The sequence below is a fragment of the Antennarius striatus genome, chromosome 2, assembly GCF_040054535.1.
Source record: "Antennarius striatus isolate MH-2024 chromosome 2, ASM4005453v1, whole genome shotgun sequence".
Taxonomy (NCBI): Eukaryota; Metazoa; Chordata; class Actinopteri; order Lophiiformes; family Antennariidae; genus Antennarius; species Antennarius striatus.
This window is the reverse complement of record NC_090777.1, coordinates 23,815,442-23,837,131: the sequence shown is the minus strand read 5'-3', so window position 1 is coordinate 23,837,131 and position 21,690 is coordinate 23,815,442. Positions and strand designations below refer to the sequence as shown.

The 21,690-nt window shown below is 41.8% G+C and overlaps 2 protein-coding genes across 4 annotated transcripts; one reads left to right on the top strand and one right to left on the bottom strand.

Moving 5' to 3' along the window:
• Window positions 1-25: 25 nt before the first annotated feature.
• Window positions 26-16,110, bottom strand: si:dkey-70p6.1 (uncharacterized protein LOC570575 homolog). Of its 3 annotated transcripts, none has more exons than XM_068339764.1 (7): window positions 15,020-16,110; window positions 7,684-7,909; window positions 6,863-6,920; window positions 6,562-6,640; window positions 4,535-5,082; window positions 3,348-3,485; window positions 26-2,316 (listed from the first exon to the last, which is right to left on the bottom strand). In XM_068339764.1, exons 2-7 carry the CDS (start codon window positions 7,815-7,817, stop codon window positions 1,777-1,779), a joined length of 1,497 nt encoding a protein of 498 aa, XP_068195865.1. In that variant the 5' UTR covers window positions 7,818-7,909; window positions 15,020-16,110; the 3' UTR covers window positions 26-1,776. The 3 variants fall into 3 exon arrangements, with proteins under 3 accessions (XP_068195865.1, XP_068195866.1, XP_068195867.1); XM_068339765.1 differs by having other exon boundaries at window positions 4,535-4,998; XM_068339766.1 differs by having other exon boundaries at window positions 4,535-4,881.
• A 709-nt stretch (window positions 16,111-16,819) lies between these two features.
• Window positions 16,820-21,447, top strand: nkain5 (sodium/potassium transporting ATPase interacting 5). The gene is made up of 5 exons (XM_068305578.1): window positions 16,820-17,037; window positions 18,034-18,171; window positions 18,623-18,703; window positions 20,926-21,123; window positions 21,319-21,447. The coding sequence occupies exons 1-5, from the start codon at window positions 16,984-16,986 to the stop codon at window positions 21,400-21,402; spliced, it is 555 nt and encodes a 184-aa protein (XP_068161679.1). The 5' UTR covers window positions 16,820-16,983; the 3' UTR covers window positions 21,403-21,447.
• The last annotated feature ends 243 nt before the right edge of the window (window positions 21,448-21,690 follow it).

Genomic DNA, 21,690 nt, shown 5'->3' with positions numbered 1-21,690 from the left:
TACAAAAGTATAAACTTGACTGACATTTCATGAATAGTAATCTTGATATAAAACATTACAATCTTTTGCACTTAGCACTTAATTACACGCTTCTGAGTACAAGACCCTGTAGTCTGAATAGCAAACACACAACATTAGCTGCCACATTGAACTTAGCTGGGCTTTCCAAGAACACACCATAGCTCCATGGCTTCAAAAACAACAAACAGAATATATACTGGAATTTACATTGCAGCTGTTTGTGTCACAAGATAAGTCATTCCAAAAAACACAATTAAACATGATAGAAAAAGATAGATTTCTTGACACTGATGATATATTTATTATTCTTTCTCTTTTGTAATGTACATACACATTGCATCAACATACAATATAATCACATTGTTTGATGGGGATATTTGGTCAAATGGAATCTCCGTTACTGTCCAGGATGTACTTTTCCTCGGGGTGCTGCTTAGCAAACCATTAACTTCACATTTTTGTCATTTCTGCAATATTTTTCACACTGATAACAGAGAGAGGAGCGCTCATCGATGGACTGATGATAAAGACATGACGTTTGCAAACACACATCAGTTTAACTGCAGCTTTCCAAGCTGCACTATGTTGAAACCCAAGCAGATTCATATGACCACAAGGCAGAGACTATGTAGATGAACAGTCCAAAGAAATGAGTCAGAAATGAGAAACTGTCTCCACCTTTAGGACTCGAGCAGTTTTCTTTAGTCTTGATTCATCTGAACGGTGCTTGGCAGACCGAGGATGAGAAAATATTAACTTTCCTCTGTGCTGCATAGAGTCCCACTGAGCCAGAGACATCCTTTATCTAGCTGGCTTTGTGCTCTACAGAGAAATAAAGCAGCACACTAAAAAAAAAAGAAAAAAGAAAGAAGCAACCAACAACAATTAAAAAAAAAAAACATTCATATAGAGGTACCACGTGACAGTGCTTGATTTTTTTTTCTTTCTTTTTACCACTTTTTTAGCATGCAACTTGTAGCAGGCAAAGTGCAGAAACAGGATCAACAAAGTAAAACACTTCATTTACAGACAGCAGTGGGGACAGAGTTTAGTCCATGTAAGATGAAACAAAACATGATGGAAGGAAGTATCCGGTTGTTGTTTTTTTGAAATGAGAATGGTCTAAATTAGTCTCAGCTTTTAGGAGAAATGCAAAATGTGTGCAATTTTTTTTTGTGTGTGTTAAAATACTCTCATTACTGATTCTCTTGGTCCCTGAGCTTTCAAGTATTTTGATTGGTAATTCATGCCTTTATATTATTTAAATTCCATCCTGAATCTTGACCAACTACAGGGATGGCCTGTTCACGACAGGCTAAGTGCTACCAAAAGATTTCACACAAATCTGTGCCTGGAGGTCCTGCTGGGACCAGTTGAACAACTATTTTTACCCGCTAGAATTGAGGAACAATTTAGGCCTTTAACTTTGTTGTGCTTTGCACATAAATATCAGTAAAATAGAAGTGCTACTGTTACCTGCAGATTGCTCTGCAACGGTATTGTGCTCATTTATTATTATTCACTACCTTTGGATTCCTGATAAGGTTTATAGATTTGGGCTTCTCATTCAGCCCAGGTCATAACAGATCAACATTACTGCCCCCAGGCCATTGGAGCCTGTGGAAGGCCTGATGTTATGACGTAAATGTAAACAGTATGTGTAGGTGAGCATGACAGGGGCTCGGCCGTCACTCCTCGTGGCGTTAGCTCAGCTCCTTGTGTTGGGAGGTTAAGGGTCACAGTGCAGCCTCCGCCTCAGAGCCCAGTTACATACATCTCCATGCCGTCATTGAAAGTAAAGATGGTGGTGGTGCTGGAGGTGGTGGAGCCCTGCTTCAGGTCGCCGATGCTCTCGTACAGGTTCTCCCCTGGAAGCAGCAGGGCTTTGGCAGGCAGGTGCTGTAGCTTGGGGTTCTGCTGCGTCGGAGGCGGCGGAGGGGGCTGCTGCTGTTGCAAAGGCTGCTGGGCTTTCTTCCTTCTCGGCCTCAGGGTGGCACACGTGTTGGGCGGCCTCTCTCGCTTCCAGGCGCCGCCACCCTCCAGGTTCTCGTAGGCCAGATCGCACTCCTCCGTCCCGATGGACTCGTAGCAGTGGTCGTCAAGGGGCCCTCCGACTGCTTTCCCCTCCTGGAGGGCCCACGTCTGGGGTTTGACCACCACACTAAAACCCCCGTCCCGGTCTCGGTCCCGGTCACCGCGACCCAAGGTCCGGAAGCCAGGATTGGCCGGAGGCGACCCAGGCACAGCTCTCTTTTTCTTTCCTGGTTTACACACCTTTGAGTACATCTCAGCCACCTGCAGCCAAATGACAAATTACTCAGGAACGGTTTGACATTTCATGAAATGGACTTATTGACTGTCTTGACAAGAGTTAAACAAGAAGATCGACACCAAACTTAAGGTGTGTTCATTAAATACCAAACCAGAGCCAGCAGGCGAATATCAAGCTTTGGGTAAATTACTTTAAGGCTTTTAAGGCTTTAATTTTTATTTAGTGACTCTTCTTTCCTGTGCAGGTAGCCGGTCAACATTCTCATATTAAAGAATTTGCACTTGAAAAACATACAGTAGTACCTTGAGATACGAGTTGTTCGACATAAGAGCTTTGTGAGATACGAGCCGTCGCTCTGTCCATATTTATGCTCGACAGACGAGAGAAAATCTGAGATCTGAGACCAAATCTCGCTCTTGTTGGCAGAGTTAAGACATAGCGCATGTGCTTATCACTTTTGAATTTCTTTCCATACTCTCTGTTTTCGTAACTTACATGTTATCAATCCTGCACAGGTGAAGTACTGTATGCATGTGTATTGGTTGATAAAATTTTTTTGGTTTTTTAGATAATTTAAGGGGTTTGGGGATTTTTTACAAGGCTGGAACAGATTAAAATGATGTTAGTTATTTTAAATGAGGAAAACTTGTTTGAGTTACGCTTTGTTTGGCATATGAGGTCAGTCACGCAAAGAATTAAACTCTTATCACAAGGTGCTACTGTAAATGTATTACTTTTACAAAAATGTGCATTTGTTGAACATAACTCCAATAGTGAAGTGAAGGTTTTAATATGGCTTTCTAAGGATTCCTGAAATACCCTCAGCATAGGCGTGGATTTGTCTTTGTTTTTAAAAAGCTGTTGGATATTTTAATTGTATTTTGTGATTTTAAAGCTTTGATTGTGCATTACAGCATTAAGACCACTGAAACTAATGCTAAGATTGTGCTAAACAATGTAAAGTAAATACACAAGGGAGAAAATTGAGAATAAGGACCTGCAACATACTATTCCGACAAAAAGTACAGACAGGCTGATGAATAGATTCACTCACCACAGCAGCAGACGGTTGGATGTTCTCCATCGTGTGACCAACCAATGGTCCCAGGACTTTATTTTGGTGCATGAGCATCTCCTCATCTTCTGGCGGCTTCCAGATGTACTGCTCTCCGTTGCCCATAAACATCACTTCCTGTCAAAATAAGAGAAATCACAGTTAGGTAAGAGCTGGTCACGTCTTCATGCGTGTCCTCTTTGGTGTTAGAGCGACAATCTGGCCTTTAGAACAGCATGAACAGATTTCATATGGGGGTAGCTCGTCACATTAGGAACCATGTGTTCTGTATGACTCAATTTCACTATGTTGCATCATCCACACAAAAATCAGTGTCAAACACCCCTTTGAGCAGATTGTGCATACATGCACGCCAGTGAACTGCGTGTTACTGAACTCGGGTCACAGTGGAGAGCGTGACCTCGATGACCTCAGGCAGGGCAGCAAATGGTCTCCCGCTGTCACCTGGAGGGAAGCAAGAAGCCTCACATCCACAGTAAACACAGACGGCATGGCTACGCTCCTGCTGCTGCCAGCATATGGAGGAGGCGACACTGCTGAGGGCAGAAATATCATCAAGAACTCTTGGAAAAAAACGCCTGCAGAAGTGCAGACATATCAGAACACCATGCATGATGCAGCCGAGTGCAGAGGAAACTGCAACTCTGGCAGAATTACACCAGCATGGACCCGACAGAAACACTCTCCAGCTCTCCAGATCCTGCATCCGAGCTACTATCTGGGCATTAGCACGATCAAAAACAAAAAACAACGCTACAGAATAAAGACTGTTTTTTTGAAAAACTGTTCAATAAAACCCTGAGCCTGACATTCAGAATAGATCTCCAAACTTAAACTTCACTCCAGCGTCGGGTGTAGTTTTTTCTATTCATTGCACCTCCGTGTTTTATATAAACATTACAAACACATCATGAAGTGTCATTGTCGTTTCACCTCCGAGTCAGCGATAGACGTTGTAACACCTCTGTTTTAGCATCTCTTAAAAACGGAGTACGCTGGCGAGGCGGTGAGATGACAGTAAGACAGAGGTGTAGTATATGAACAACGGGACACTTCAGTAAAGATGAGACTGACCTAACTTAGATGTTTCTGAGCCCTCTGGTAAACACTTCCTTCCTTCAACCACTTAAAACTACCCCATAAAAGAAAAGATTTCTCCCACCCACCTTTGGGAATGACGGGACGTTGAAGGCATCCACATTTCTACGGGGCAACTTTGTGCTGTGAGGGTGCGGTGGGGGCGGGGCTGGATGCGAAGGCGGGGCGTGTCGCGGAGGCGGAGCCGGCGGCTCCCCCATATCCGTCCCGCTGTCCCTCTTTTGGGGCGCCTTCTCGGCCTTCCTCAGCTTCCTGACACAGGCGTACTCGGCTGTCTCCGGGGGGTGAGGGGCTGACATGACCTGGGCCTCGGGTTCGGGCAGCCCTTCCTCTACGTCCCCATCCGGGTCCGGGGGAGCCGGGGTGTTGGCAGGAACGGCCGGAGGGGCTGGAGTGTCCGTCTGCCCGGCCCTGCCTACCATGGCGTAGAGGGTATCGTCAGTACGTGTGGTGGAGGAGCGTCGGCCCACTTCAGAATAAGTGTGCTCTCCGTCCTCTCCAGTCCCAGAGGGGATCTGGGGAAGCTGCCTGCCTTGAGAACGGAGGTCAGAGTTAGACCGGCAGCTGAGCAGCAGCAGGAGGTCCATGCTGGCTGGACGTTTCTTTTTAGAAGGCTCTGCAAGGCAGATACAGGCCACAGACAGGATGCCCACCAGAAAGCAGAATTCACTTACATTTCCTCCTTTTGCACTGGACACTACAACAAACGTGGATGAAACTTGGAGCTGAGCGTAAACTGGCATCTGATTTACATTTTTTTGAGGAAAATATGTCTTGATTGATTTTATTCCAATGCAGTGGAAACTGGACAAGTATGAAGCAGGACATATGCTTGTATTTCTTCAAACCCTCGCAAGCGACAGTGCCAACAAACACAGTTCCCTGTTGACTGTTGGCGACGGAGCGCCACAACGTGTTTTGGCTCTTTTCAGAGGGAGAGATGCATATTGATGAATCAGTCCAGTCCAGTGGAATAAGGCAAAGCCGTGAATATAATGTAAATTCTGTTCAAGGGGACATTTCTTTTTAAAAGCTTCCTTAAATTGTTTTACCGAAAGTTTTTATATGAGATGAAGGTCGCATTAAATACGAGACATTTGGTGAAAAGTGTTAAATGACACTGTGATTGATCAAAGATTGATAAGATGTTTTATCATTCACTCACCAAATTTGTATGATTACAATTTATTTAAGTCTTCTATGAAGAGGAGTTTTACCAAACTCAGACGAATCTACAGCAAAAAGATGATAAAATTAAATTCAAATTTTCACGATATTGATCCGCTGCTAAATTGTATGATCAATTTCGACTTTCGGCCATTTCAAAGACAGTACAGTGTTCTGTTTGGTGAAAAAATAGTAACAGGAACACTTTTATTTGTAAAAGCAACAATGCAAGTGTGGACAAATGGGGCAAACCCATCAACGAATGAAATAAAACATGAGGCGTTAACTATAAAAACTTATCATCACAGCCCAGAAGCGGGAGACATGGCAAAAGACGCTCAGAGCCATATCATACCATAAATGTCAAGAGTCGTATTTTAAAATCAATTCTGAAATGGACTAACCAGTGCAGGGAGGCTAAAAGGTTATGATCATACTTTTGTGAGTCTGCTGACTTCATATAAACATAAATGGAATAAATAAAGGCAAGAATCACTCTTTGAAGATCAGTAAAGAAAGAGGCGTAAAGCGTCAACTACCTGCTCTTCTCAGCTCTGCTGCTTTTTTGGTTTCTCTATTGAGCATCTGGTACAACTTTTTTAGCGTCGCCTATGTTGGAAAGACGTCTAAGCTGATTGAGATGGTTTGCAAGAGGTAAGTATCATCTGCGTAACAATGAAATTAGATATCCTAATGTTTAAATATTCGGCCCTGAGGGAGGAAATCATGAGAGACTGAAACTGATCTTAAAACAAAGCCCTACAGCAAAAAAAAAAAAAAAGTCCCCAGAAAAATCCCCTCCAATGGTGCCAAAAGTGCTTCTTCATACAAATAAAACAAGAACAGCATGCAGAGTCCCATTTAGGAGATGAGAGGTTTGCACTTCAGATCACACAGGTCGGGATTTATATGTGAAGGATGCACTCACTTTTGCCATTGCAGTTCATCTTGTTCATCTCAGTGTCTGATTTACTGATGGACCGCAGCTTCGACTGCCTGAGTATACCCTGTCAGCACATAAACACACACACACACACACACACACACACACACAAACACACACACACACACACACACACACACACACACACACACACAAACAGGCCCAGTTAAATACTAATTAAGACTGAAGAGGTGTCCTGTCTGAATGATATTGTTCCCTGGTGGTTGGAGTTGCTTCAGCTACCTATGCTGCAACACAAACAAAACATTTGGAGCACGTTGCCTACCATATCCATGAGACGGTGTTTTCCACCCTCGCCAGGAACATTGTGTGTCTTGCCCTTCCTGTGGTAAACACAAGCACTCGGTCACACAGTCTGACACGAACAGTGATGGATGAGCTTTTTGAGAGTGTGACTTTGTATGTGGGTGAGAATAGAGTCAGACATGACTGCGTATTTGCATTGCAGAGGCTAATTAAGTACATTTTACTCCAGCATGAGTTACTGGTTACTTTACCAATTTATGTTTTTTATTTTAAAAAAAACAACAAAAATACAAGAAGTTTAGAACTTTCTGTGGGTTCATTTTGTTTTTATATTCTCTTTACTCATTCTATGACTCTTCAGGTTTGTCTTGTGTCTCTTTGGAGGGACCCCTGCCCCAAGTTGGAAACCCCTTGATTCAACTACAAACTACATTTATAGCAGATTGTATAAAGTTATATCTAATAAGATATCAATGGTGCCTGACTGCAGTAGGCTATCTATCTTTTAGATGCTAATACCCCTGCACTTTCAATTTAAGGTAATTGTGTATTTTTTCAAAGTTGTATTAGTACTTTTACTCAAGTTAACTATTTGAGTACAAAATATTCAAAACAAAACTATTCAAATCATAATATTCAAAGTGTCCTGAATATGAAAACGAGCTTTTGTGTGTGTGTGTGTGTGTGTGTGTGTGTGTGTGTGTGTGTGTGTGTGTGTGTGTGTGTGTGTGTGTGTGTGTGTGTGTGTGTGTGTGTGGGTGTGTGTGTGTGTGTGTGTGTGTGTGTGTGTGTGTGTGTGTGTGTGTGTGCGTGCGTGCGTGCGTGCGTGTGTGCTCTCACCTCTGGCAGCCCACGCAGAGCACCACAATGAGGATGGTGACAACAAAGGCCGAGGCAGCAGCGATAGCGCCCAGCAGCAGGACCTTGCCGTAGGGAGGAGCCGTGAAGTTCAGCCCGTCCTGCATGGAGGCCATGTGGGAGCGCTGGCGCTCACTTGCTCTCAGACACTCACACTCGCACCCTTACAAATCATGCACGCAGGGAAGTGCCACGGTATCACTGGGATCTGTAAGCAAAGAGCAGCATTTAATTACAAAACCATCTCACCCTTGCAAAAAATGAAGTCATATAACAAACGGAACCGGATGTTAGATTATCACAGAAAAAAAGGATCAATTTGAAGAGAGGAGAAGTGAGAATTCCCGTCCAGAACCAGTGAAGCAAACAGACAATACGCCTCCGGCATGTGCTTCTGCTTTACCTTGTTGAAGGGATTACTGAGCTTTGTGTGTCACACGTACACAGACATTCACAGCATACCTGCTCAACAAAAAAGATGTTCTGATATGTGGGTCTGCACAGCTTGAAAGTGAGCTATTATAACCTGATCCAATGGATATACATTTAACAAATCTGAACACAAAGAATCTAGTGCTGGTTTTGTTTGTCAGCTAGCTGCTAGGATTCATGAGTCAACATAAATTCCCGATGGTTTGAACCATTCAAACAGGAATAAACATACAAATTGAGATGCTACAATGAGTCAAAGCTGAATTTGCCAGCAGCTGGAGTAGCCTCAAACGCTGAAGGAGACAAGTATGGAAGCAGAGCGAGCAAACACAAACATCTTTGTTGCTTCTTCTCTCCTCCTTGCTGCTTTGCCAGACAGCTTTACGTTTGGCAGAGTAATATGTACCAAATAAACAATACAAACACAGAGCCGCAACAAAAAAGACCAAACAACAAGGGCTTTCTAATCTCCATTGGATCGTACCATCTGTCAGCTATGACTGTGTGTTTTCACCAGTGTTTATTTGTGTCACTTGTCCATCAGCAAAAAAGACCAGGAGGCAGACTGCAGGAAACACAGCGCTGGCTTTTTGTCTGGTTGATCCAACAGTTTTGGGATGACGATAATCAACTGCTAGTTAATCTCTTCTGCAACCAAAATGCTTTTAATAAACTCCACTTGCTAAAATTCTGATTTTACATTATGGATTCCACATAGATCTTTTCCCCCCAGGTTGAATCAGAAGCCTCAAGCAAGATCTCACTCGCTAAAATTCTAGAATTGAGTCCAGCCAGGATGGTCTGTATTCTTTACTTGACAGCCAAGTGGAACGTCTGAGGCTTCTTTTGTTTTTACTCGACACTGTTGCCATGTGCTTGATCATGTGATAACAGTTGTTTCTCCCTGAAATAAAGAGTTTGGTCCAATAACGCTCTATTGTGACGACCCATCACATATCTTTTATTTTTGATTTGGCGCTATGATTCGACTTACAAAAGGCTTTGCAGCCCATCTAATCCAAAAAGTGACTGGCGGCTAACAGCTAAGAGTCGCACCATGCTATTTCTGGCATACAATCGACCGAGCGTTGCTCTATTTTCTGTATTTTTAATTTCTAAAAACAGCTACTTTCTAATTAAAGCAAATCTCCTAGTGAAGAATCCATTATTTCTGCAGCCCAGTGAGTCAAGAAAGAAAAATCACACAAAGCATTAGATCACCGTTGCAACATTTATTTTTATTGTTATGGTTAAATTTAGCATCTACGGCAAAAGTTGGTGCTTCAAGCCAAGTGGTTTCAAACAATGACAAAGCTAAAATTAAGCTGTTGAGCACATTTTAATGTTCACCATCTTATTTTACCTCGCTAACATTTACTAAAACAAAGTATGCTCAAAGTAAAGCTGAAAACGATGAGTTAGGTATATTTACACGCCATTTACTTTAGCTGCACATTCAAGCTATCCAGCCTGCAAGCCGACACTCAGGGTCCGCTTATCCCAGTCAATATTTGTTTAGTGGCTCCTTTTTGAATAAGCTATGATGGAGGACAAGACCTAACAAAATATGTGTGTAGTATGTAGTATAACAGATAATAAGGAGACTAGAGCTTGTTTTAGACAAGATTCTTCTTTAAACTAAACAAAACAGCAGCATAAGGATGCCCCATTGTGTAACTTTAGGTAGTCAGAGTCCTAAAAGGAGAAGAGGAACAATGCAAACAATGGGTTTTCTTCCCAGCAACCTGTTTGTGCGATCAGAAATAGAACAGAACGCAATTTTTTGTTCTTCTTCTTTGAGCTAAACGAGACGCTAGCAACAATTCAGACAGAAATACTTCTGCCATATATTATTTTTCAAACGTTCCCGTGAGTCAGGCTCAGACTTCATTTTCTGCTGTCATTATTTGGCAGCTAACCAATAGGATATCATTATTTTTACCTCTATTTAATACCATCGTTGTCTTGTTCAGCTATTACTTTCACTCTCCATGTCATCACACAGTCATTGAAAATTTATCAACTTCATAATTTCATCAGCATCTTCAGCTTTTTCAGTCTCAGCAGATTTATCGGCCGCCGCCGCCATGACGACCATCAGTGTCTGGGCTCTAACTGGCTGCTGTAAGAGCAGATTCCATCTAATTAAACTCACCTTGAAGAATCGAAGTAACAAAAGAAGTTCTCAGACCAGTTATCTCATATCATCCACCAGAGTAAACAATTATTTTTACTGCTTTCACCTGATTCTCATGATTGAACTGTCTGATCATGATCGCCATCGTCATCATCTGACAGATCAGCAAAGGTTAGCTATGACAAAAAATTCACGGCTCAGCGAAGGGTCCTGCATCAAACTTCAAAAAAATGTATGATTTATATCTGAAATTGCTTTTCTGATCTTATTTCTTCTTTTGTTAATATTTCCTCTTCTGGCTGACTTTGACAGACAGGACAGGCATCTATCTGGTTCTGCACTGTAGAAATTTTGCATGCTTTAGGTAATTTGCATTCCTTTTTGTAGACCTAGCTTTTAACCTAACTGCTCTCAGCATGAATTCCAATTTGCACCAAATTTCACACATGGACATCTCTGAGGTCATGCGCACTCTTTGCAAGTTCATCCTGACCAGAGAACGAGTAACTACAGGTACTTTCTTCTCAAATTTAAATTAATTATTGCTAACAGGATAAATAATTCATGTTCCATATTGGATATCAAACATAATTGCACACTTCTTTGAGCGTATGTTAAGGAAGTCACTGTAGTGGTGAGCATTTTCCCAGCATGCCTGTCAAAATTGTTTGGTGTTTTCTGAACAGCAGCCAGTAAACATGTCACTGATTTCACAGACCTGTTTGTAATGTCAGAAATACTGTATATCCAAAAGTACACAAACATCACTTCCTGGGTGGAAAGTCCAAACTATTTCTGTCAGCATTAAAAAACACATGCGTACCTATAAGCAATGATCATTTAAATCGCAGTTGTCAGGGTAATTACATCTGTGCTGATTCCATGATGGAAAGGGTTGTCAAATGAGAGATGTAAGAGGAAAGGTGTAGGTGTGGAGGAAAAGAAAGGAGAGAGAGGAGGGGAGGAAGACATGCGTGGGCGTCCTGTGGCAGGTATCTGAAGATGCTGAGAGCAGATGTTGAGCGGGGGGCTTGTCACATCTCCCAACAAGGTTTCCAAGCTATCCTCCCCTTCATTCCCTTCCCCTATCCTCTCATTGACTGCGTCCACACCTCCCCACCTATCCTTCCCTCCCTTTACAACCCTGCCTCCGCCTGCAGCGTTGGACCACAGTGACGCCTCAGCACTGCAGTGTAATCTCTGGCCCTCGAGCTGCCTCGTCAGAGCCAACCAATTGGACATAGCGCTCAGGGTAGGAGCAAGAAACCGCCCTCCCTCGGCTGCTTCTCTGCTATACAAAGCCCCCCGTTTCTCCCCATACCCCCTCATCCCCACCCTCAATGTGATTTTTACAAACTACCAATGAATACCTGCAGATGCAGGTTTACCAGGTGTTGCCCTACATCACCAACCAGAAAGCTGCTACAGCATCAATGACCACCGATGTCTGCTGTATCAAACTGTATCTTCAATTAAAACAAATTAATATAAAAATAAAAGACTGGAGGATATACCTCTAAAAGTTTTTATGTGTTTTTGTTTTTATTTATATATTCAGCCTTACAGATTTCATATTATATTACTTTATATATTACTTTATGTTCGCAGGTCAGTGGAAGACCTGGACTGTTATAATTTCTATGATTGATGAAATTATTGGGGGGTTTTTTTTACCTGTCTTCTACATCTATGTTTTGATTGGTAAAATTTCAGAGACCAATGAAAAAGAGGATGTCATAATTTGATTTTGGTGGTGATCCAGAACTTTCTCTTAAAGGATTCTTTACCTTTATGAACAATGACAAATTGTTTCCTAAAATACTTCACCATAAGATCTACCACAAATTAAACTACTCTCTGGATGAGCGAACAAATAATAAAGATACTGAAATATACTCTGCTGATGCAGTTTGGTGTCAAATTTTATTTATCTTCAAAATGACTAAACTGGAACAAGAACAAAAACCTCTTTTCTGGAATAACTAATAATGATACCAATGTGCCTCTAAAGTCTTGGGGTTGGTTTTCATGACAGGCGAGTCTTATAATGAGGGTCGAACTCTCTTTTTGAAGTAGTGACATAATGGAGAAGTTAATCTTCCCTGACGGATGTTTGTGAGTCATTTCTACTTCTCATGAAAGACAACGAATATCAGCAGAACTTCTCCAGTCGTCAGCTGGAAATGATCAGTTTCGCATTTCTTATTAAAAAATAACTCAAACAAGCAACTGACTGATTGACAATTGATAAATAGGGGCAGATTATTTTTGACGACATGATCCCTAATTAATCTACCAATAATTGGAGCCATATAGGAGATACAGAAAGTGGATGAAAGTTTGTTTACAACAGCATCATTGTAGAAAAAGGATTGAACAATTGGTCTGATCAGAATTAAAAGTGGATATTATTTTAATGATTTATTACTTGTTTAAGTGACGTTTCAAGATAAGTTGCTAATATCTTCTTGTGTTGAATGAACAATCATTTTCAATATTGATTCCTGTGTTGGGGTTGAATCAGAAAATAATGAAAAACTTCTGTTACAAATTTCCAGAACTGCTGAATTTTTCCAATCAAGTTAAAAAATATTTGAGTCTCAATAAGAAATAAGAATAAAAAACAAAGGAAAACACATTACAGAGATTGTGGCTAGGGAGAAGGTGAAGTTTTTGTTTGAACAATGACTTAAGAATTAATTTACTATCAAACCAGCTGATTGATTTTCTTTCACTCAACTGACAGCTGGAACGTGGGAATTTTCTCACCTTACATTACAATACATTGATCTTCTTTGGATCCTAAACATTTCCTCCGACAAAACAAGACGCCTGATGGCTAAGCATTTCATAGACCAAAAAGATCCAAAAGAATAAAAAGATGAATTGCAGTCACAGACGGCTGAATTAAAGACCAGATCATGTCACCTGTTGACTTGGATATTTACAATCGAATGTCTTGAGGGTAAGCGTGAAACATGCTGGCTGACGTCTGCCATCACATCATCAACTCAACATGTCTAGAAATGTCATACTGATGAACAAAAGAAATGCAGACTTTATAGAATAAAAACAGTGTCACGGCGTCTGCTTGTGGCATCTGAGGAGGCCATAAAGTCAAACAAGGAATTATGGTGTAATCCTCATAAAAAACAACATTTTTAAAAACACATTTAGCCCTGTGGTGTTGCAATAAACACCAGTCGGCTTTTAATTTTCTATGTGTTCATTATTAATAAAGTTGGTGCTCCTTTAAACAAGCCGGCAGTGGCCTCCCTGCCGAATCTGCTCAGGTTGTGATAAACCACCTGGGAGTTCATGTGGAGCAAAACACCTCACCCTCTGTGTGACACAAATAACAGCAATGTTTGTGTGCATGTGTGTGTGTGTGTGAGAGAGAGAGAGAGGGAGAGAGAGATGGAGGGAGGGGGGAGGATTGTATGGGGGGGAGGCTGCTATTGTGTGAGAATGTGAATTAGGTCAAATGTTTGCTTGCAACAACGATTAACCATGCCCCTGTGAGGGAGGAAGCCGAGGCTCTGTCTTCATCTGTGCGGAGCCGCCACTGATGCAAACACTGCCTGACATTATTCATAGCAAATTAAAGAGCAATGATTCTGTCCTGTGCTTCAACCTACTGGCATCCTGTCCTGTCCGGCAGATTGGATGAAGATGAATGACAAAAGATGCTGAAAGTTAAAATATCATGGATGCGTTTGACAGAAAAAGGAAATCCTTTAAGGCCCCCCTTGTGTGTGTGTGTGTGTGTGTGTGTGTGTGTGTGTGTGTGTGTGTGTGTGTGTGTGTGTGTGTGTGTGTGTGTGTGTGTGTGTGTGTGTGTGTGTGTGTGTGTGTGTGTGTGTGTGTGTCAGGGGAGGTTATATGTAGGCTATCATGACGGCAGGCTCTCTGTCACGCACTGGGTGTCGGTTCGGCCGGTTCGCCGCGCCTCTGGGCTTTGACACCTCAGACCGCAGTGATAGTGACAACAGGTTAAAAAAAACAGCTTAATATGAGATCCATAAAAACCATGCGGGGTGTGATCTCGGGGGGAAAAAAATGTCCGTGCAGGTGGAGGAAAATAAAAAGGTTGGGTTTTTTTTTTCCATCTTTGATTAATCCTCTAGAGATAATTTTTTTTTCCTGCTCGTTTTTTTTCTGTAAACATGAAATCTTTTCCTATAAATATCCTGATCAAAGTTACGATGGTAAAGGATGCTGCGTTCCTGAGGTCAGCTGGCAACTTACACGACAAAGCCCCCACACCCCCTATTTATGAGTGAGGGAAGGGAGGGTGCGAATGTTAACGGAAGGTCTACCGTTAATTATCTTTCACTTCACAGTCGGCAGGGATGCGTAATTGGAAGCTTCCTGCGCCTTCATCATATGATTGTGGTGAAGTTCTACGGTGAACCCCCTTCATTTTGGAGGGGGGGGGGGGCTTGGGTGATGCAGTAACGCGCACACGTGTCTTTGTGTTAAATGCATGACCAGTGCCAATGAAGAAAAGGCAGGGCGCGCACAAAGAAAAAACAGGCAAAGCAGCGGGGCTGCATATCCTGCATGAATAAAAGATGCTGCGTACCGACCGGTGTGCAGCTTATCGAGCGGAATCTATAGGCACATATGAATGACCCCCCCCCCCCCCACACACACACACACACACACACACACACTCCACTGCCTCCCTCCAGCCTTCCACATAAGCCACAGGCACAGAGCATTGCGCTATAGCATCCCTGTACTCACTCAGCTCAGAGATTTTGGGAGGCGCAGCATCAACCCCTTCCTTCTGCTTCCACGCGGACCAGACGCTCCCCGTGAGCATAATCAATCAAGCTTTTCCCCTGGGCTTCACAAGGCAGGAATGCAGCATATTGCATGTGACATCCTTTTGAGCACCCGCTGACCCCCTTCGTGCGCCACGTCCGCGCCGCGCTGCTCCCCAGCCAGAAGGGAGGCTGGGAAGTGTCTGCCCTGCGCGTCCGCCGCCGTATCTCCAAAAATTATCTCCAAGAACCAGGTTTCTCCTCCACAGTCCCTCAAGCCCCCTCCATCTGTACTCACATCCCCTCGGCTCAGCTACTGTGCTTCCATGTGACACAGGCAAAGCTGGAGACCCCCCAATTTTGAATTTGTCTTTTGATTCTAGCGTCATCCCTTGGAAGGACGGGGAAGTGCGGGCGCAGCGCGCAACGAATGGCTCCGATCCCGGTTAAGGAGGATTTGTCAGTCCCCGTTAAAGGGAGGTTCGAGGCAGACAGAACCATTCAGACTGTGTATGATGCGATTTAGACGCGTTCAGGTGGTGCCTTTGAGTTGAGAATGCGGACACATCTTTTTTGTTTTTTGTTTTTTGTTTTGCTTTAAAGTTTAGTTTCAATTACATATGTTTGAGTCCTGACACTTTCTGCTTCTTTTTTTTTTAAAATCCTGGTCAAACATGGAGACTGTTCTGATCTCTTCAAACATGGTGTGAGAATTTATTTTGAAATTGCAGTGGATTACAGTGTGAGCCCATACTCCTTTGTCTTTTCAGCTTTAATGAAAGTTGAAAAGAAATTAACAGATAAATGAAAAAACACAGATACTAGGTTTTCTTATTTATCTTCAACACAGTTTAACTGTTACCAGCATGTAGAAGTGGGCCATAAAACATATCTCTGTTGTTGTCTAATCTAACCTAATCCTCCACCGCTCTATCGCCACCTCCTGGCCGTTTTGGGGTATTGCCGGGGAAGCAACTGCCTATCAGGGTGAAGAAGACGGTGTTGCTGTATGAGGATCAATTCGTGCCACATTGAGGGAGAAAAACGAGGAAGAGGAGGTGGTCTGGATCCAAGTAACCCTCAGAGGTTGAATACAAAGATACTTCTTTTGTATCCTAAAAGATGCTTCACCTTTCATTCACGTGGCAACAGACAAGACTGATCTCCAGGTCAGCGCTGTAGCACACTTAAGTGAAGGAAACACATTTTGAACATTTGGACTCCAAAACATCTATCATGTCCGTAAATCATGAGGGAATTACACTGGATCAGTGAAATCATCTGAGTTGAACATCAGAACCAGTCTCCAGGCCACTATCCTCCTGGTCGGGTTGAGTGAATCAATCAAACGTTGTCACTGGTTAGTTCCATTGATCAGGCAGATGTGGAACAACATCACCCCCCACCCCCACCCCTACCCCATTTCAGCGTTATAGTGTTTATACTGGATAATGTGGTGCAACAAGGCCTTCAAGAGGCTGTATATGATGGGGCAATAGTCTTTTTTTTTAACCTGGTGCCCTCAGTACTGGTAGAAACAGATCATTTCATTGGTATTTGATTCGTACAAACAAAGTATTCACTCAATTCCTGTTTTTTTCTCGTGTAAAGTCCCCTTAAAGGAAATATTTTAATGATAGTTGCTTGTGGAGTTTTATTTAGTATCACAACCATCACCTCCCTCACAGCATCCTGATGGTGATGCCTCTATGGCATTAATCGCCCCTCATACCTCTGACCCTCCCCCTTCCACGGTGGTCCCTCCACCCGAACAGCCGACGTGTTTTCCTCATGAGGTGTAGTGTACTATCAGAACCTCCTCACAGGTCTGTGAAGGGACCGAAAGCCGCACAGCTTTGACCTCCGAGATCAACCGTACGATCCGGTTTCTTCACCGCTTTTCTTCTCATCTACATCATCATCAGCACCAGCTGGAGGAAGAGGATGGGCTGCATCTCAGCGCGATGGGTTCTGATTCTGCTGTGCTGTCTGCAGTTGGTGAGATGTTTCCCTCTCTGATGCTTTATACCTGTTAACATTTAGAAATGTGGAACAAGTGAAAATTACAGAAATGAGTGATGCTGAATAACAAGTGTGTGTCTTTGTTGGAGCTTTTGAAGCCTCACTTTTTAAATCGCTAAAAATAAACAGTGATAAAGTTTATCTCTGATATTGTGTAACAGTTCAACCCTTTGGACTCCAGGTAAAAACATTTTTAAAAAAAAATTGTGAACAAAATCTGATTATTGGATTATTTGGTGACATGTTTGATGACGTTCCCTTCACGTTGTCATCGTGGAACCAGTTTCCTTTTATAGAATGTAAGTTAGAATCAGAGTTTAAAAAGTAAAAATAGCCTTAAGTTATTGATGGCTGCTTTTCCTGACACTTTTTCACAGCTTCATGTTCTACAGAATAAAGTGAATAAAAATAAATAAATAAAGTGAATAAAAATTTTCATTTACACTGGAAATTTTAAAATAAATTTTTGTTTGCATTTTCATCTACTTTCTGATATATTATACTGTAGATCAAACAGGAATATGAATTGATAAGACTAGACTGACTTTAACCTGACCTGTCTTGATAAAAAATAAATTAATAAATAAAATATTGCAAAAGGAAGTGCTTCTGAAAAGCTTCCGCCACCACAATGAGGGTCTGCAGCCACTTTGTGCTCCTCCTCCATTGAACCCACAGAGACACACAGACACAGACACAGACACAGACACACACACACACACACACACACACACACACACACACACACACACACACACACACACACACACACACACACACACACACACACACACACACACACACACCCTTTGATTATGGACTGGGGCACCGACCTGAGAGGGCATAAACCCTACAACATATCCATCTTTTCACCTGCATGCTTTGTCCCTCACCGCTCAGTTGCCTTGACGACTTCTTGGAATGAAACACACAACCTTGTGTGAAGTAAACTGCTTCCATTCACACCTGTAGATTACTGCCCTGGAGAGGCAGGTGTTCGACTTCCTCGGCTACCAGTGGGCACCCATCATGATCAACTTCTTCCACATCATCGTGGTCATCCTGGGCCTGTTTGGAGCCATCCAGTACAGATCACGCTACGTTATAATGGTGAGAGGAATTGTTTTTTAAATGATGTGCTTGTCTTCATCGCTGTCATAACAGCCAGCTGCCTGTTAGCTTAGCTGATGCTAATGCACTGAATTCAGAGAAAACTGCTAATCAAATAGAATTTGCCTAATAAAAGTCCTTGAGATAATGTTTAACATAAGTGTTCAATCTGAAAGCAACCAAAAGAAGTCCAGCAAGAAAAGTCTGTAATACGAAACTGACTAGTATATTGTTATATGAGTCCCTTAAATAAACAAGATATAAAGTGTTTTTAGAAAATGTTACAGCTTCTAATGGCTGGATTTTATTGCCTTTGGACAAAGCAAGGCTGTGCTTTCCCTCATTTCCTGTTATGCTAAGCTATCCTAATGGTAGAAATAATGAACATCAGGAAGTGAAGAATTGGGTGTTTTTTTATTTTCTTCATGCTTACGTCCTCTTGTCTCCTCAGTACCTGCTGTGGATGTTGCTGTGGGTTGGCTGGAATGTCTTTGTCAGCTGTCTCTACTTAGATTTGGGAGGACTTTCAAAGGTAATGGTAATGGTCACCTGTCGGATAATTAAAGGCCTGCTCTGCTGCAGCTCCTGAACACAGTGTTCATCTCCTGGTGTGTCACGAGGTTTCACAGTCACTCTGATCTCAGAGTTATAATATCAGCAGGAGATTGTAGTTTTTCAATCAATTAAACCTTTTATGCAGTTATGGTTTCAAAGTTTTGTATTGTTGTGGATATTCCTTAATTTGGGCCACATTTTTTATAGAGGGGCCGGGTCTATAATATGTAAGACAAATGTACAGTTTTGTTCAAAATAATGGCAATTCCACATCACTAGAATGATAAATCGCTGTTTCTGTTAGAATTTCTACTTCTACTCTGCAAGTAAGTTTAGATGGTTTAGTGAACGAATAGAAAAAAAACAGACGGAACAGGAATGACGTGCATGCTGCTGATTATGTGAAACTGAGTCATAAACTGTGTTCAAAAAAATAGCAGTGCTGAGTTAAATTAGTGACGTCATTGATTATGTGAAAAAAAATAGGTGTTAAACAGCTGGTCCTTATTTAAGGATCAGTGCAACTGCTGCTATATAGGCTGGCTGTGCATATGTCTATTAAAAACAGTAAAATGAGTCATTCAAGGCATTGTTTAGAAGAATAGTGTTTCTTTAAGAAGTTAATAAAAGAGGGGAAAAACTGTAAAGAAGTGTAGAAAATGATACACTGTTCAGCTAAAACGATATCAAATGCTGTAAAATGTCAGCCAAAACCAGACAGGTGAGGAAGAATAAGTAAAACAACTATTCGAATAGATTGGATAATAGCTAAAATGGCAAAGGCTCAGCCAATGATCATCTCCAGGAGGATCAGAGAAGATCTAAGGTGGTCTCTGAGTACTGTAACAATCATGACGTCTATGTGAAGTCAGTCTAACAGCAAGACGCCCCCTGCAAAGTCCCATTGTTAATAAACAGACATCTGCTGAAACGATTACAATTTGCCAAAGAACACGTTAAAAAAAAAGGCGTACTATTTTGTGGACTGATAAGAGTCAGTTTGTTCTTTTTGGGTCGAAGGGCCACAGACAGCCTGTCAGATGACCTGCAATCAGTGAATTCGACCGACAGTACACAATGGAGATGATGATGCAAGCATCATGATATGGGGATGTTTCTCATACTATTGTACTAGTCCTATTTATCACTTACCAGGGATCATGGATCAGTTTGAGTACATCAGAATACTGGAATTAGTCATATTGCTGTACTCTGAAGAGGAAATGCCTTTAAACGGGTGTTTCAACAAGACAATGACCTCAAACACACCAGTGAGTGAGCAAAATCATGGTTCCAGACAAATAAAATTCCAATGTTGGAGTGTCCAGCAAATCCCCAGACCTATATTCCACAGAAATCCTGCAGGATGACATGAAAAATGCTGCTCATGAGGCAAAACCGAGAAATGCAGAAAAACCTAGAACAATTGTCGTGAGCTGCAATGTCTGTTGACCGGTGCCAGACGTTGGTCGACTTCATGCACCACAGACGTGAAGAGGTTATCAGAAACTGGTTATGCAACTAATTATTAGTTTATAATTCTCAGGATAATTGAATCTTCAAGCATATTTTTTGACTTCATGTAAAATATTATCAAATCCAATTACACTACTTTTTCCAACTTTTTGTGTTGAAACAGAATGCGCTGTGTCCTCAATGCATTTGTGTGCATTAAAATAAATCAAAATTTAGGTTTACTCACTCTTTTAAACACACTATTATTATGAATAGAACTGTATATATAGTATAACTAAAGTTGCTGTTTGTTTTTTTGGAGCCTTTTACACAAAAGTTATATAACTAAATGTTTCATAAACCATGTCTAGTTCAAGTCTATGTTAATTATGTTGAGTAATATTGCTAAAAGGTTTTATGATGTGGTGTGGAAATGATAATATATCTGTATGACATCAAAATATTCAGAGGGAAGCGTCTCTCCCTTTATTTGAAGAAAAATGTCCCACCCTCACAAGAATTCAATATTTTTTTGTGTAACCCTTCTAACAGAGGACCAAACTGCTGGAAATAAAACCTCCTGAGTGGAGGCAAATAAATGAACTCACCATAAATCATTCTAGAATTTCTCTCCTACCTATTTTACCTGTCTGGTGCACGCAGCCTGATCGAGTGGAAATATATTGCTGATGTGAAAGAGCAGAAAAGCTATGATCATGACTTTTCTTCCGGATGCTGCTACAGGACAGTGATTTACTCTCCTTGGGAGTGTCATCGCATCGTTCATGGTGGAAGGACAACGGGCCAGGGTGCGAGAGTGCTGGTCTCCTGTCTGCCGGGTGGCAGAATCAGAGAAACCCCGAGCTGTCGACGGTGATGAGCTGCTGGCTGGAATTCCAGTACATAGAAATCCTGCACTGCTCCGTCCAGATCCTCTTATCAGTGAGTCTCATTCACTTCAGAGTTAACAATTTGATTTGGTTTTGTTGGTTCTGTCAGTGTGAGAAACAAAGACTCAACAGGCCACTGAATAATATTTTTTTATGCCTGCGCTTCTATTGTAAAGTCACTGTTAAGAGAATGTTTGTAAAATAAGGTTTATGATTAGCAGTGTGCTTTCTGTATTCATCTCTATAGCTCCTGGGATTCGTCTACGCCTGCTACGCCGTCAGCACTTTCTCAGATGAGGACGACAGCTGTAAGTACGCTCCTAATGAATGATGAAAACTACAGATGGGAAATTGTATCTCTATAAATGATCCATCAAGCTGTTTTAACAATCTTCCATTGATTTGTATCATTTGTTTTCTGTGTTCCACTTATTTCAGTTAATTTCACTGGTGAGTTTCATCATCAATCCAAACCCCCTCAGTTGTTCATGTAGTATAATCCCTGTCAGTAGGTTTAGTGTCATGATTACAGTATTTTCCGCACCATAAGGCGCAATCGACTATAAGGCGCAGATTCAATGAATGACTTATTTGAAATCTTTTTCACATATAAGGCACA

Excerpts from the sequence above, each read along its gene's own strand:
- si:dkey-70p6.1 (XM_068339764.1), bottom strand. The coding sequence starts at position 7,817 with ATGGCCTCCATGCAGGACGGGCTGAACTTCACGGCTCCTCCCTACGGC. Across the intron at positions 6,641-6,862 it reads AACACCGTCTCATGGATATG|GGTATACTCAGGCAGTCGAA; the intron begins GTAGGCAACGTG and ends ATGTGCTGACAG. Across the intron at positions 3,486-4,534 it reads ACGTCCCGTCATTCCCAAAG|GAAGTGATGTTTATGGGCAA; the intron begins GTGGGTGGGAGA and ends TTATTTTGACAG.
- nkain5 (XM_068305578.1), top strand. The coding sequence starts at position 16,984 with ATGGGCTGCATCTCAGCGCGATGGGTTCTGATTCTGCTGTGCTGTCTG. Across the intron at positions 18,704-20,925 it reads ATTTGGGAGGACTTTCAAAG|GACAGTGATTTACTCTCCTT; the intron begins GTAATGGTAATG and ends ATGCTGCTACAG. Across the intron at positions 21,124-21,318 it reads CCGTCCAGATCCTCTTATCA|CTCCTGGGATTCGTCTACGC; the intron begins GTGAGTCTCATT and ends TCATCTCTATAG.